The 16,529-nt window shown below is 45.8% G+C and overlaps 1 protein-coding gene across 1 annotated transcript in view; it reads left to right on the top strand.

Annotated features, from left to right (window-relative positions):
• The window catches only part of LOC147113157 (dynein axonemal heavy chain 8-like), a 193,127-nt gene that overhangs the window by 97,750 nt on the left and 78,848 nt on the right, over positions 1 to 16,529 (top strand). The window contains exon 3 of the mRNA XM_085998247.1: positions 7,100 to 7,234. Within this exon, the coding sequence (XP_085854373.1) occupies positions 7,100 to 7,234 (135 nt within the window). The remainder of the gene's footprint in view (positions 1 to 7,099; positions 7,235 to 16,529) is intronic.

Raw genomic sequence — 16,529 nt, 5'->3', positions numbered from 1 at the left:
ATTTATCCCTACTCTGACCCCTCTTTCTGATGCACTCATATGTGTATACGCTCTGTCCCTTCCTGTCACACTTTGGTTATCATTACCCCTATCGCTACCCTTCACTTTTGCCTTCTCATTTTTCTTTGACTTTTTAAATTTCCACTCAGCAGATCCTTCCCCCGCACTATTTCGTTTAAAGCCCTCTCTACAGCCCTAGTTATTCGATTTGCCAGGACACTGGTCCCAGCCTGGTTCAAATGAAGCCCATCCTGATAGAACAGCTCCCTCTTACCCCAGTACTGGTACCAATGCCCCTAGAATCAAAACCCATTTCTCCCACACCAATCTTTGAGCCACTCGTTTATCTCTCTGATCTTATTTACCCTATGCCAATTTGCACGTGGCTCAGGTAGTAATCCAGAGATTACTACCTTTGTGGTTCTGCTTTTTAATTTAGCCCCTAGCTGCTCATACTCCCTCAGCAGAACCTCTTTCTTTGTCCTACCTATGTTGTTGGTACCTACATGGACCACGACAACTGGATCTTTCCCCTCCCACTTTAAGTTCCTCTCCAGCCCAGTGGAGACGTCCTTTACCCTGGCACCGGGCAGGCAACACAGCCTTTGGGACTCACGCTCTTCGCTGCAGAGAAGAGTGTCTATCCCCCTAATTATACTGTTGACTACCACTACCACATTTCTTTTTGCTCCCCGCACTTGAATGGCTCCCTGTACCATGGTGCCGTGGTCAGTTTGCTCATCCTCACTGTAGTCCCTGCTCTCGCCCACACAGAGAGTAAGGACCTCGTAGACAAGAGCAACCGCTGAGTTTCCTCCACCACAACTCCTGGTTCTCCATACCTGCCTCGCTCGTAGTCACACCCACCTGTCCCTGACCACGGACCAAATTTGAATGAATTAATCTAAGTGGTGTGACTGCCTCCTGGAACACAGCGTCCAGGTAACTCTCCCCCTCCCTGATGCGTCGCAGTGTTTGAAGCTCGGACTCCAGCTCATCAACACGGAGCCGAAGTTCCTCAAGCAACCAACACTTACTGCAAATGTGGTCGCCGTGGACCTCAATGGTGTCCACCAGCTCCCACAAACATATCGCCTGCCCTGCCATCTCTAATGTATTTAGTTAATTAAGTGTTTAAGTTTTGAACGTTTAGTTTTTAATCCCGGCTCTTAAACCAATGCCCAAGAAAAAGAGAGAAATACTGACCAACCAATCGCTTCCCTGCTTTCCTGTGACGTCACACTTTGAATCTTTCTACTTCTTACCTTCCCAGGTCGGTTGACACTGCTCCGGGCTCGCTCTCTTGTGGTCCCGCTGGTCGGCTCAGTGGCGTCCTTTTATCTCCGGCTCGATCTCACGCTCCATGCAGTCCCGCAGTTCGGCTGAGTGGCGCCCATTTATCTCTGGCTCGATCTCCCGCTCTCGCGCTCTCTTGTAGTCCTGCTGGTCTGCTCACTGGCGCCCTTTTATCTCTGGCCCGATCTCCCGCCCTCTTGTAGTCCCGCTGGTCGGCTTAGTCGTGCTCTTTTATCTCTGGTTCGATCTCCCACTCTTGCGCTCTCTTAGGGATTGGTTAGCTCCCGAAAGCAGGCGTGGGTATCGTGAGGCATGATTAACTTGTGCCCGTTGAGTGCAATGCAGGCAGCACGTTAACTTTGTGCTGCCTGCTCATTATAATGATATCTGCATGCAGCTAGTGCTCCCCGAGGTGCTTGGAGAGGTCCTCGGCCTCTTACACTGTTCCAACGCAGCTCAATGTAAGCTCGAGAAACAGCACCCCATCTTTCGATTTGGCACTTTACAACCTTCTGGACTCAACATCGAGTTCCAAAATTTCAGACCATAACCTCTCGCCCTTTCGGTTCAGGTACATGGCAGAGTTGACATGAGGCACACAGAAAGCAATGTGCATGCAGTCAATGGGATCCTGCACTACAGAGAAGCCTGCTATCCTTGCAAACCCTCGTGCTCGCTATGCCTGTTTCTTTCTGGCAAGAGGGAATGTGATGTTAGAGGGAATGAGGTGAAGCTGTTAATATAAGAGCAGGGAGGTTATGATGGAGCTGTAAAAAAAGCTGGTTAGGCCACAGCTGAAATACTGTGTGCAGTTCTGGTTGCCACACAATAGGAAGGATGTGATTACTTTGGAGAGGGTGCAGAGGAGATTCACCAGGATGTTACCTGGGCTGGAGCGCTTCAGCTATGAAGAAAGACTGGACAGGCTGGGGTTGTTTTCCTTGGAGCAGAGAAGGCTGAGGGGGGACCTGATTGAGGTATACAAAATTATGAGGGGCATAGATAGGGTAGATAGAAAGGAACTTTTTCCCTTAGCAGAGGGGTCAATAACAAGGGGGCATAGATTCAAGGTAAGGGGCAGGAGGTTTAGAGGGGATTTGAGGAAGAACTTTTTCACCCAGAGGGTGGTTGGAGTCTGGAACTCACTGCCTGAAAGGGTGGTAGAGGCAGGAACCCTCAACATTCAAGAAGCATTTGGATGAGTACTTGAAATGCCATAGCATACAAGGCTGCGGACCAAATGCTGGAAAATGGGATTAGATTAGACAGGCCTTGATGGCCGGCGGGGACGCGATGGGCCGAAGCGCCTCTTTCTGTGCTGTATGACTCTATGGCCTAGAAATTCGGTGGGCTGCGCCACCAGTTAGCGCCTAAAGAGGGCACTCAGTGGCTTTAGCGCCACTGGCCACAGCTCCCGCGATATTGAGCTGTGGCGCTAATGGCAGCGTTAGCCTGTTGCGCTGCGTCGCCACCGATGACATCATCGGTGTGCGCAGCGCCCCGCTACCGCCCCGATCGCGATATTTGGCAGCGACCGCCTCTGTAGCGCCGCTCGCTAATCGCGCCCAGTTCACGGGGCCTACCTGTGTCGGTAGTGGCGCAAATTAAGGTGGAGGTGCGGGTCAGCCGTTTTTTCGGCAGCCGCCTGCCAGCACCTCCGTCCCCGGCCTCCTGTTCTCCCCCCGCGGCATTGCCGGCTGTTTTCTGAGAGCCCGGCATTTCTTCTTGGTGCCGGGCTCTTTTGCCGGCACTCGCGATCGCTCATCACGCTGGTGCAGGCCCCGCCCCCTTAAGAATGGGAGGAAGGCCTGCAGTACCGCAGCACGCCGTGGCGCAGCGTGTGGCGCTGCGGCATGTTGAGCTGCGATATTCAGTTTCAGCACCCTAAGAGGGACGCGGAGCGCCTCGAGCCTCGCCCCGTGTCCCTCTTGGGGCACTCGAGCTGAATTTCCGGCGATCGCTGCTGCTCCGATCGCAGCGCAAAATGTGGCGCCCAGGCGAGCTTGGCGCCCCGTTTGCGGCTCCACCCAATTTCTCCCTATGACTCTATGACCACCCTTATGCAGCAGTCCACTAATGTCTCCAGCAGCAACCTGGAAGGTCGCAGATTCATAAAATTTCATAGCCACAGTCACCTTGACGGCCGCTGACAACGCAGTTCTTGCCCTGCTCTGAGGTTGGCGTTGTGGCTGCAGCAGTTGGCATATTTCAGTGACGATCTCCTTAGTGAAGTGTAGACATCTCAAACATTGGTCGTCGCTGAAGTTCAGGTACGAGAATTGCTTCCTAAACACCCTGCGGATATGGCCTGCTGCTGAGAGCCCTTCTCCCGCTCCTTCTCCTCCCTCTTCTAGCAGCTTGTTCTGCTCTGCGTGGCCTCTGCTCATTCTCGCAATCATGCTCAATGCCAAGAGGAAGGCTGACTTGCACACCCATGTGTGGAAGCAACTGGTTTGTGCAGAAGCCTTGAAGTTAGCAGAAAAGTACTTCAGCACCTGCCAGACCTCTCCCTGGAGACTACTGAAAATTTAAACAACTATAAAAAGTACCCAAAACTTGTAGAATTGTAGTAACAGCCAGAAGAAATAAACCAGCAACTAATCAGTATGTAGTTGATGATCCCTTTACATAGCACTGTTTGGTGGGGGGGGGGGGGATCCTTCATAAGAACATAAGAAATTTAGAAATAGGAGCTAGAGTAGGCCATTTGGCCCTTCGAACCTGCTCTGCCATTCAACAAGATCATGGCTGATCTTCTACCTGAACTCCACCTTCCTGCACTATCCCCGTATCCCTTAATTCCCTTAGTTCCCAAAAATTTATCGACAACTGTCTTGAATATAATCAACGACTGAGCATCCACAGCTCTCTGGGGTAGTGAATTCCAAAGATTCACAACCCTATGAGTGAAGAAATCTCTCCTCATCTCAGTCCTAAATGGCCTACCCCTTAGACTGTGACGTGTTTTAGATTCCTCAGCCAGGGGAAACATTTTCCCAGCATTAACTCTGTCAAGCCCCTTTAAGAATTTTATAAGTTTTAATGAGATCACCTCTCATTCTTCTAAACTCGAGGGAATATAGGCCTAGTCTACTCAATCGCTCCTCATAGGGCAATCACCTCATCCCAGGAACCAGTCTAGTGAACCTTCGTTGCACTCCCGCTAAGGCAAGTATGTCTTTCCTTAGGTAAGGAGACCAGAACTGTACACAGTACTCCAGGTGTGGCCTCACCAATACCCTGTAAAATTGTAGTAAGACTTCATTACTCTTGTACTCTAATCCCTTTGTAACAAAAGCTAGCATACTATTTGCTTTCTTAATTGCTGTACCTGCATGTTAACTTTCTGTGATGCATGTACAAGGACACCCAGGTCCCTTTGAATGCAAACATTTCCCAATCTCTCACCATTCAAAAAATATTCTGCTTTTTTGTTTTCCCTACCGAAGTGGATAACTTCACTCTTCCCCACATTGTATTCCATTTGCCATGTTCTTGCCCACTCAGTCAACCTGTCTATATCTCTCTGCAGCCTCTTTGCGTCCTCCTCACAGCTTACTTTCCCACCTAAAATTGTATCATCAGCAAACTTGGATACGTTACACTCAGTCCCTTCATCTAAGTCATTAATACAGATTGTAAATAGCTGAGGCCCAAGCACTGATCCTTGCGGTACCCCGCTAGTTACAGCCTGCCAAGCCGAAAAAGTCCCGTTTATTCCTACTCTCTGTTTTCTGTCCACTAACCAATCCTCAATCCATGCTAATCATAGAATCATAGAAAGTTACAGCACGGAAGGAGGCCATTTCGGCCTATCGTGTCCGCGCCGGCCAACAAAGAGCTATCCAGCCTAATCCCACTTCCCAGCTCTTGTTCCGTTGCCTTGCAGGTTAGAGCATCTCAAGTGCACATCCAAGTACTTTTTAAATGTGGTTAGGGTTGCTGCCTCTACCACCTTTTCAGGCAGTGAGTTCTAGACCCCCACAACCCTCTGGCTGAAGAAATTACCCCTCAAATCCCCTCTAAACCTTCCACCAATTACTTTAAATCTGTGCCCCCTGGTTTTTGACCCCTCTGCTAAGGGAAATAGGTCCTTTCTATCCACTTTATCTATGCCCCTCATAATTTTATACTCCTCAATAAGGTCTCCCCTCAGCCTTCTCTGTTCCAAGGAAAACAGACCAAGCTTATCCAGTCTTCCCTCATAGCTAAGAAATATAGCTAATATATTACCCCCAATCCCATGAGTCCTAATTTTTTGTAATAACCTCTTGTGTGGCACCTTATCGAATGCTTTTTGAAGCTCCAAATACACTACACCCACTGGTTCCCCCTTATCCATCCTCCTCGTTACATCTTCAAAAAACTCTTAACAGATTTGTCAAACACGATTTCCCTTTCATAAAACCATGTTGACTCTGCCTAATCATATTACGATTTTCGAAGTGCCCTATTACCACGTCCCTAATAATAGATTCTAGCATTTTGCCTACTACTGATGCCAGGCTAACTGGCCTATAAAGTTCCCCATTTTTTATCTTCCTCCTTTTTTAATTAGTGGAGTTATATTTGCTACCTTCCAAGCCTTGGGGGCTGTTCTAGAATCTAGGGAATTCTGGAAGATTAATACCAATGTATTCACTATCTCTGCAGCTACTTAAAACCCTAGGATGCAGGTTGTCAGGTCCAGAGGATTTGTCACCACTTAGTCCCATTAATTTCTCCAGTACTATGTCTTTACTTACACTGATTTCTTAAATTTTCTCATTCTCTCGAGACCCTTGGTTCCCTATTATTTCTGGAATGTTTTTTGTGTCTTCTACTGTGAAGACAGATACAAAGTATTTGTTTAATGCCTCTGCCATTTCCTTATTGCCCATTATAATTTCTCCTGTCTCTGCCTCTAATGGGCCCACGTTTATTTTCACTAATCTCTTCCTATTTATATATCTATAGATAGAAACATTTACAATCTGTTTTTATGTCTCTTGCTAATTTACTCTCAGATTCTTTTTTCTCTTTCCTTATCAATTTCTTGGTCCTCCTTTGCTGAATTCTATAATTTTCCCAATCCTCGGGCTTACTATGCTTTTTGGCAACATTATAAGCCTCTTCCTTTGATCCAATACTATCTTTAGCTTCTCTTGTTAGCCACTGTTGGACCACTTTTCCTGTGGGGTTTTTGTGCCTTAAAGGAATGTATATTTGCTGTAAATTATGTATTAATTCTTTAAATGCTAGCCATTGATTGTCTGCCATCATATCTTTTAATGTAGTTTCCCAATCTACCTTAGCCAACTTGCCCCTTACACCTACGTAGTTTGCTTTGTTTAGATTTAAGACCCTATTTTCGGATTTAACTAAATCACTTTCAAACTCAATATAATATAAAATTCTATCATATTATGGTCACTCTTCCCTAAAGGCTTTTACTACAAGGTTATTAATTAACCCTTTCTCAATGCACAATACTCAATCATGCAGCTTAACACGTGTTCAGCTGTGCGAGCTTAAGAGAGGGTGTTGGCTGGAGTATGGAGGTCCAAAATGGCAGCACTGGCGTCATTAATGTCATGATCTGCCTGCTTTGCATTCTGCCGGTGGACATTAGGTGTGCGTGGGCTAAGCCTTTACCAATATGGTGTCTGGTGCACTCTGCATCAGAAGTGTGCGCACACGCCACGGCCATCATTTTGGAACCTTAAGGAGCCTCGTAGTGCCAAAAGCCCAATTTCGCCGCCTTTATTTATATCTTGACAGGGTAATTAATTGACCTATTTTATGCTTTACTTTTGAATTTTAGGGAAGGTACAGAGAAGCAAGGGAGAGTAGAAAAAATAAGTTTGATCCAGTTTATCAATACATTATTGAAATCTTGGCTAGGAGATTGGAGCTGGAGAAAGCTGCTGTGGAAGATTTTATTTTGGATTCCCTTTCTGTAAGTAATATTTGATATGTTTAAATTGTTTTAATTTAGTCTTGTCTACCATTTTTCTACTTTTTCTTGTCGAATCCCTCACCATCAACATCCTGGGGCCACCATTGACTGGAAACATAACTGGACCATTCACATAAATACTGTAGCTACAAGTGCAGGTCAGAGGCTGGGTATTCTGCGGCGAGTGTCTCAGCTTCTGACTCTCCAAAGCCTTTCCACCATCTACAAGGCACAAGTCAGGAGTGTGATGGAATATGCTCTACTTGCCTGCATGAGTGTAGCTCCAACAACACTCAAGAAGCTCGACACCCCATCCACCACTTTAAACATTCACTCTCTCCACCACAGGTGCAACATGGCTGCAGTGTGTACCATCAATAAGATGCAATGCAGCAACTCACCAATGAATTTTCGACAGCACCTCCCAAACCCACGTCCTCTACCACCTAGAAGGACAAGGGCAGCAGGCACATGATAACACCATCACCTCCAAGTTCCCCTCCAAGTCACACACCATCCTGACTTGGAAATATAACGCCATTCCTTAATCGCTGGTTCAAAATCCTGGAACTCCCTCCCTAACAGCACTATGGGAGTATTTTCACATACGGACTGCAGCGGTTCAAGAAGGTGGTTCAACACCATCGTCTCAAGGGAAATTAGGGATGGGCAATAAATGCTGGCCTTGCCAGTGACGCCCACACCCCATGAACAAATAAAAAAAGTTATTTTCTGTAGAAGCAATTTTTTTTTACATACCTCTTCCTAATTCATTGCTATTTGGATGGTGAGACTGGATAGGCTAGAGAAGCTGGGATTGTTCTCCTTGGAGCAAAGGCTAAGAGGAGATTTGATAGAGGTGTTTGAAATCATGAAGGATTTAGATTGAGTAAAAAAAACATGAAACTGTTTCCAACGGCTGAAGGGTCGATAACCAGAGGGCACAGATTTCAGGTGATTGGCAGAAGAACCAGAGGCGCAATGAGAAAAAGCGTTTTTACTCAACGAATGGTTAGGATTTGGAATGCACTGCCTGATAGGGTGGTGGATACAGATTCAATAGTAGCCTTAAAAAGGGAATTGGATAAAGACTTGAAGGAGAAAAAGTTGCAGGGATATAGGGAAAGAGCAGGGGAGTGCTGGATTGCTCTTTGAAAGATCCAGCACAGACTCGATGGGCCGAATGGCCTCTTTCTGTGCTGAACTATTCCATGATTCTATGATTCCCTTTTTTTAAACATTTATTTTTTCTGCCAATTTTCTCACTTTCCCTCCTGTTTGTGGAGGCATTGACTATTGAGGTTCAGCTTCAGGAACAACAGTCATGCAAGTGGCCATGATTTCAAGCATGAGCTGAGTGTTTGCAAATTTTAGTTGAGCCTGTTCATCGGTGGGCTCCATTATTCCAGTCAACGTGGATTGATAAAACCTCTGTGCTAGATCTCATTTGATGATCACAAGAGATCACTTCCAAGCGATTCTCGCACAGTCATCATGTGGGAATATGATGTGGTGGCGATAACTGAGACCTGGCTCAAAGAAGGAGAGTATTGGATGCTTAATATTCTTAGGTACAAGGTATTTAGGAAGAATAGGGAAGGGAAAAAGGAGGCGGGGTAGCAGTTTTGATTAAGGAAAATATTACAGTGCTAGAAAGAGAGAATGTCCTTGAGGGATCAAAGACAGAATCTATTTGGTTGGGGTTGAGAAACAATAAAGGAGCTCCCTGAATGACGAAGGAGTTGTACAAGTAGGTTGACGCAGAAAAAGGTGGCGTATTACAGTTGTCAGCTTGATAATACAAGAATCAGGCTGAATATAAAAAGTATAGAGGAGAAGTGAAAAAGGAAATACTGTAAGAGGGGCAAATTGAGAGTACGAGAATAGATTGGTGGCTAACATAAAGGGGAGTCCAAAGGTCTTCTATAGGCATTCTATTAGTAGTAAAAGGGTTGTCAGAGGAGTGGTAGGGCTGATTAGGGACCAAAATGGAGAAGTATTGGTGGAGGCAGAAGGCATAGATGGGGTGTTAAATGAGTACTTTGCATCGGTGTTTACCAAGGAAGAGGACTTTGCCAAAGCTATCCAAATGAAGTTGCAGCCATACTGGATGAGATAAAAATAGATAAAGAGGAGGTACTAGACAGGCTGGTGATAATTAAAATGGATAATTCACCCGGTCCGGATGGGATGCAGCCTAGGGAAGCAAGGGTAGAAATTGCATCGGTCCAATCCTCCTTAACTACAGGGGTGGTGCTAAGGACTGGAGGATTGCAAATGTTACACCCTTGTTCAAAAAAGGGGCGAAGGATAAACCTGGCAATTACAGGCCAGTCAGTTTAGCGTTGGTGGCGGGGAAGCTTTTAGAAACAATAATCAGGCAGAAAGTTAACAGCCAGTTGGACAAGTATGGACTAATAAAGCAGGACCAGCACAGATTTGTTAAGGACAAATTGTGTTTAACTAACTTGATTGAGATTTTTGATGAGGGTGGATGAGGGCAATGTAGTTGATGTTGTGCACATGGACTTTCAAAAAGCGTTTGATAAAGTACCACATATTAGGCTTTTTAGCAAAATTGTAGCCCATGGGATAAAAGAAGCAGCAGCAGCATGGATACAAAATTGGCTAAGGGATAGAAAACAGAGAGTTGTGGTGAATGGCTGTTTTTCAGATTAGAGGGAGGTATGTAGTGGCATTCCCCAAGTTTCAGAATTAGGACCACTGCTGTTTTTGATATACATTAATGACTTGGACTTGGGGGTACAGGGCACAATTTCAAAATTTGTAGATGACACAAAACTTGCTTGGAAGTGTAGTAAACAGTGAGGAAGATAGTAATAGACTTCAAGAAGACATAGACAGGCTGGTGGAATGGGCGGGCACATGGCAGATAAAATTCAATATAGAGAAGTGTGAGGTGATACATTTTTGTACAAAGAATGAGGAGAGACCATAAAGGGGTTGCAAGAACAGAGAGACCTGGGTGTGCTTAAGCACACATATTTGAAGGTTGCAGGACAGGTCAACGAAGCAGTTTAAAAAAGCATATGGGACCCTGGGATTTATAAATAGAGACATAGGGCTCGATTTTCATTGTGCCGTGGAGTCGGGATTGGAGGCGTGCGGGGGTTAAAATCCCGAAATCGGGGGTCCCGACCCCAACCCGCTTCCATGGCAGTTTCAAAGGAGGCGGGTACCCGCCCCGCACTGGGACCCACCTACCCGAGGCGGGAAGGGATTAGTGCCAATTAACTGCCTGTTAACAGGTAGTTAACGGGCAGTTTTTAGCCTAATCCCTATTTTTAAGGCTGAACAGTGGGATTTCCGACGGCTCCAAACCACACCAAGTTAGAGGAGTCGGGCCGTCGGGTTGAAGGGCTCGGAGGGGTCGAGATGTTGGTGTTCAGGTGAGTGATGTGTGCATGAGTGCAAAGGTAAGTGTGTTTGGCGTGTCTAAAGTGATTAAAGAAGTGTAAATGACCTTTTCTTACCTTTTCAGCCTTCCTTCCTTTAGATTCCGGGAGTCCCTCATCTCACCGGCACAGAAAGCAGAATGGCTGCGAACTGTCAAAAGTGACAGCCTGCAGCTTTCTGTGCCGGTGAGATTTCTAACTGAGTCTGTGGAGAAGGACTCAGGTTAGAAGTAAGACTGTCAGTGTTTGACAGCTTCAAACAGCTGTGAAACGCTGATATTTCATCTGTCAAAATCTCTTTACAGATGAAATTTCAGTCTGTGACGTCACCTGTTGCCGGGTGGCCCTTAATTGGCCTGCTGAGCCCGCTGGGCAGGCTCAACAAGGTCAATCAAGTTAAAATTGCGTGGATTGGCCGCATCTCGATGGAGGCGGGTCTACAACCCCGAAAGTTGTAGTCCTGCCTCCAACCCGACTCCTGAATGAAAATCCTGCCCATAGAGTACAAAAGCCAGGAAGTTATGCTAAATTTATTAAAATATTAGTTCAGCCCCAGTTGGAGTAGTATGTCAAATTCTGTGCACCACCCTTTTTAGGAAGGCTTTGCAGAGGGTACAGAAGAGATTTACAGGAAACTCTCGTTTAAACGGCACCTAAATATCCGGAATTCTCTATTAACCGGCAAAATTCTCGCTCCGAAAACACCTCAATAACCGGCAATGTTGCCAAGTCCGAGTCTCCCATGGTGGCCGAGTTAGTCAGTGGGGGTAGTTCTCCAAACTGCCACTACTCGGTCTCTTGGCGCTATCGGAAGTCGGAGCACCTCAAAAACCCTGTATCAGGAGTCTGACTCTCCCGCGCTGCCGGTCGTCTCTTCTGATCCGCCACGTTACAGGGGTACTTTGTGTCTCCCACGCTGCTGGTAGTCATTGGATTGCATTATGGAAATCCCAAAAGTTGGTCCAAGGAAAAGGAAGAGAGTGGTGTTAACTTTAAAACAGAAAATCGAGATATGCCAACGACTAGAAAGGGGAGAGAAGCGTATCAACATTATGAATGAATTCAAAATCGGTTCGTCAACAATCTACGACATCAAATCGCAGAAGGATAAGCTGCTCAAGTTTTATTCAAGCTCGGAGACATCTAAGAGTGTAGAGAAACGGCGTACGCTTCGTAAGCCTAAGCTTGAAGAGCTGGATACCGTGCTTTATGAGTGGTTTTCTCTTAAGCGTTCAGAGGGTGTTCCGATTTCCGGACCCATGCTAATTGAAAAAGTGAAGGATTTCTACGCAAAGATGGAGCTCACTGACAAGTGTGCTTTCTCTGAGGGATGGCTAACTTGCTTCAAGGTACGGCACGGGATATGACGACTCGATATTTCCGAGGAGAAGAAATCGGCTGATCACGACGCTGCAGAAGAATACTGCGATTATTTCAATCGGATTGTGTAGCAACATGATTTGCCGCCAGCACAGCTATACAATGCCGATGAAACTGGCTTATTTTGGAGGTTTTTGCCAGAATCAACGCTTGCTGAGGCTAGTGAGGCTAATGCTTCAGGTTACAAGAAAAATAAAGATCGTGTAACCGTGCTAGCATGTGCAAACGCTGCTGGATCACACCGGGTTAAACTTCTTGTCATTGGGAAGTATAAAAATCCCCGTGCTTTCAAAAATGTGAGGCACTTTCCTGTTGAGTACAAAGCTCAAAGAAATGCTTGGATGGATAAGGAAATCTTTTCGAATTGGTTCCACCATATTTTTGTTCCATCTGTGAGGGAACATTTCCGTAGAACAGGGAAACCTGAAGATAGCAAATGCATTTTATTGCTTGATAATTGTAGAGCCCATCCGCATAAATCCGAGTTGGTTTCAGGAAATATTTTCACCATTTATTTGCCACCAAATGTAACTTCTCTCATACAACCCATGGACCAGGGCGTTATCCAAAATCTCAAGTGTCGTTACAAGAAAGACTTCCTACGTAAACTGATAAGCCAAGATGACAATACAGGTATTCACGCATTTCAGAAGGAATACAATCTTAAAGATGCCATCTTTAATGTTGCATGTTTCTGGAACTTGGTGAAAGGTCACACTTTGAGACAAGCCTGGCGCAAATTGTGGCCTTCTGTACTGTTTGCTGAAGGTTCTTCTTCAGAGGAGGAATTTCATGGGTTCAATGTTCGTCCCAAGAAGACTACAGTAATGGAAATGGCTGGCATGGTGAAAAATGTAGGCCCAGCAAACCCTCTACGTCACCTCAGTGAAAGTGATATAGAGCAGTGGGTTGATGCAGATAGAGAAGTTGCTGTTGTGCATATGCTAAGTGATGATGAAATAATGGAGAATGTTTTGAATCCAAAGAAAGAAAAGGAAAGTGAGATGGAAAGTGAAGAGGATGAGATTTCTGAAGAGAACACGATTTCTTGGGCTAAAGCTGCAGAAGATTTTGTTTCATTACTCAAATTTGCTGAAAGCCATTCTTACTATTCTGCCCAAGAAGTTATGCAGCTCCATATTCTGCATTCCACCTTTCTACAAAGAAGGCAAGAGTCCACTAAGCAAGCAGACATCCGGGACATGTTTAAGAAAGCTTCCAAAAGAGTTGAAGCAGTGGAAGTGCCTGAAGAATCTGTTGAAGTGCATGATCCTGATGACCCAGCTGACATAGATATTCCTGATGAACCAGTTGACTTGGAATAAGTGTACAGTCAACCACAGTACTTTATACTGTACTGTACAGTCGTTTATAAGTTTTGTTTTACTGTTAAGTAATTAAAGAGTTATGTATTACCCTCAACTGGCAGTACTGTACTTAATCAAGCATCTTCCACCATCCATTTAACACAACATTCTGTAGGTGAGGACCCAATTACTGTATACTGCACATTTCTTGATTTTTTTATTTTTCTTTGTTAAAAATAGCCTCGGTAGATAACCCTCTCTGTCATCCGGAAATTTTGATAAACCAGCAACACGCTGGTCCCGTCGGCGCCGGATACCAAAGAATTTCCTGTACTAGAATAGTTCCAGGGATGAGGGAATACAGTTACGTGGATAGACTGGAGAAGCTGGGGTTGTTGTCTTTGGAGCAGAGAAGGCTAAGAGGAGATTTGATAGAGGTGTTCAAAATCATGAATGATGTAGATAGAGTAAATAAATAGAAACAGTTTCCAGTGGCTGAAGGGTCGATAACGAGACGGTACAGATTTAAGGTGATTGGCAAAAGAGCCAGAGGTGACATGAGGAAAAACTTTTTTATGCAATGAGTGGTTAGGATTTGGAGTGCACTTCTTGATAGGGTGGTGGATACAGATTCAATAGAGCCTTCAAAAGGGAATTTAATAAATGCTTGAAGGAGAAAAAATTGCATGGATATGGGGAAAGAGCGAGGGAGTGGGACTAACTGGATTGCTCTTCAAAAGAGCTGGCAGAGATTCGATGGGCCGAATGGCTGTACTATTCTCTGATTCTGTGATCAAATCTCTCAGCTTACTGTACAATGGTGATAAAGGATACCCCTCTGTTTGGGTGGGGAGACTATCTTCAGGGCATGTCTGGACTCGAGATAAATGGATGGGTAGAATCCACTTGTCACAGTCGCTCTGAAATAAGGGTTGTTCATTTAGCACTGGAACATTTTCAGATGCGGGTGAAGGGCGCTGGTATATTTTTCAGCAGGCACCCCCATTGTTGTCCCGTGCCTGAATAAACAAGGCTTGATTATGAATCTGATTATCTAGTTGCACTCTATAGGAGTGAAGAAGAGCAGAAGGAAGATTAGCACCAGCAGCAAGGGGTTGCTGAAGAAGGAGTTGCAGGTGGGCCGCAGAGTTGGCAGCAACAGAGGGGGGCATGCGCACAGAAGGCCTTACCCACCTCACATGTCACCAATCTTGGAGGATGGCTGCTTGCTTGAGTACAAGGGATACTCTCTTTTGCCATGGCTCATGACACCTCTTCAGAACCCCACCAGTCCACAGCAGAACTGGTACAACAACAGCCACATCACCACAAGGTGCCTCTCAGGACGTACATACAGAGGATTAGCTTTCTTGACCTGTCTGCAGGGCAATGCTTCAGGAGGCTCTGATTGTCAATGTAGGTTGTCATGGATCTCTGCAGCCTCCTCTTGGAAGACCTCCTGCCTTCTGGGCCCGGCGGTCATGCCGTACCTGTGGCAGTGAAAGTGGCCTCCGCCCTCAACTTTTACACCTCTGGATCATTCCAGGCTTCACAGGGGACTTATCAACGATGTCGCAGTCAGCCACCGACTAATGCATCAGCAGGTGACCGATGCGTTATTTGCTAGAGCGAGTCGCTATATCTCCTTTCCAATTGATGACAGCAGTCAGATGGAGAGAACATTGGGGTTTGCAGCTCAGGCTGGCTTTCCATAAGCACGGGGTGCTATAGACTACACACACGTAGCCATCAGTGCACCCTCCTACCAGCCAGGAGCCTTTGTTAACTGCAATGGCTTCTACTCAATTAATGTGCAACTTGTATGCAACCACAAGAAGAGGGTCATGCTAGTCTGTGCCCACTACCCAGGTAGCTGCCATGATGACTGAATTTTAAAGCAATTCAATATCCCTCCAATTTTTGGAAACGCAGTCCACAGCAGAATTGGTACAACTGCAGCCACATCACCACAAGGTGCTTCACAAAGCAGGCGATTGGGATGCTGAAGTTGTGGTTCAGGTGTCTTGACAGATCTGGAAGCTCCCTGCAATACTCGCTAGCCAGAGTATCCAGAATAATAGTGGCATGCTGTGTCCTGCATATCATTGATCAACAGAGGACTGGAGGTGCAGGAGGAGGAAGGCCTGCAGTCCTGCAACCATCACTCCATTGCTTTGCCATCTTCCAACTTCACAATAATAACAACAACTTGTATTTATATAGTGCCTTTAATGTAGCAAAACGTCCCAAGGCGCTTCACAGGATCGTTATCAAACACGATTTGCCACCGACCCGCATGAGATATTAGGGCAGATGAAGGTTTTAACATAAGAACATAAGAAATAGGAGCAGGAGTAGGCCATGCGGCCCTTCAAGCCTGCTGCGCCATTCAATAAGATGGCTGGTCTTTGACCTCAACTCCACTTTCCCGCCCAATCCCCAAATCCCTTGATTCCCCGAGAGTCTAAAAATCTATCTATTTCAGCCTTGAATACACTCAACGACTCAGCATCCACAGCCCTTTGGGGTAGAGAATTCCAAAGATTCACAACCCTTTGAGTGAAGAAATTTCTCCTCATCTCAGTCTTAAATGGCCGGCCCCTTATCCTGAGACTATGCCCCCTAGTTCTAGACTCTCCAGCCAGGGGAAACAACTTCTCAGCATCTACCCTGTCAATCCCCCTCAGAATCTTATATGTTTCAATGAGATCACCTTTCATTCTGCTAAACTCCAGAGAGTATAAGCCCAATCTACTCGAGGAACAGCAACTCATCTTCCGATTAGGCACTTTGCAGCCTTCCGGACTCAATATCGAGTTCAACAATTTCAGATCATAACCTCGGCCTCTATTACTTTTTTACTTATAATTTTTTCCACCCCTTTGTTTTGGGTCCTCCTTTCCCCCCCCACCCCCCCCTCCTTTCCTTTTGTTTCTCTCTCTCACCTGGCAGCTGTCTCTTACCTGCCAGTACACTTCACACCTAATCTCAGCTGCCTTTTGTCTCCACGGGCCTATTACCATCTCGTCTGGCTTCGAATACCTTTTATTGTCTCTTTTTCTTCTTTTGTTCGATCGCAGTCTTGCCTTCGATCTATTTTCTTTTCTTTCCAGTTTTGAGGAAGGGCTTCGACCCGAAACGTCAACTCAAATTTCTCTCCACGGATGTTGCCTGACCTGCTGAGTTTTTCCA

Source organism: Somniosus microcephalus, chromosome 9 (assembly GCF_052327205.1).
Source record: "Somniosus microcephalus isolate GS21.2 chromosome 9, FLI_Smic_1.0, whole genome shotgun sequence".
Lineage (NCBI taxonomy): Eukaryota > Metazoa > Chordata > Chondrichthyes > Squaliformes > Somniosidae > Somniosus > Somniosus microcephalus.
Note: the sequence above shows the minus strand (reverse complement) of the source record. Positions and strands in the feature narration are given on the sequence as shown.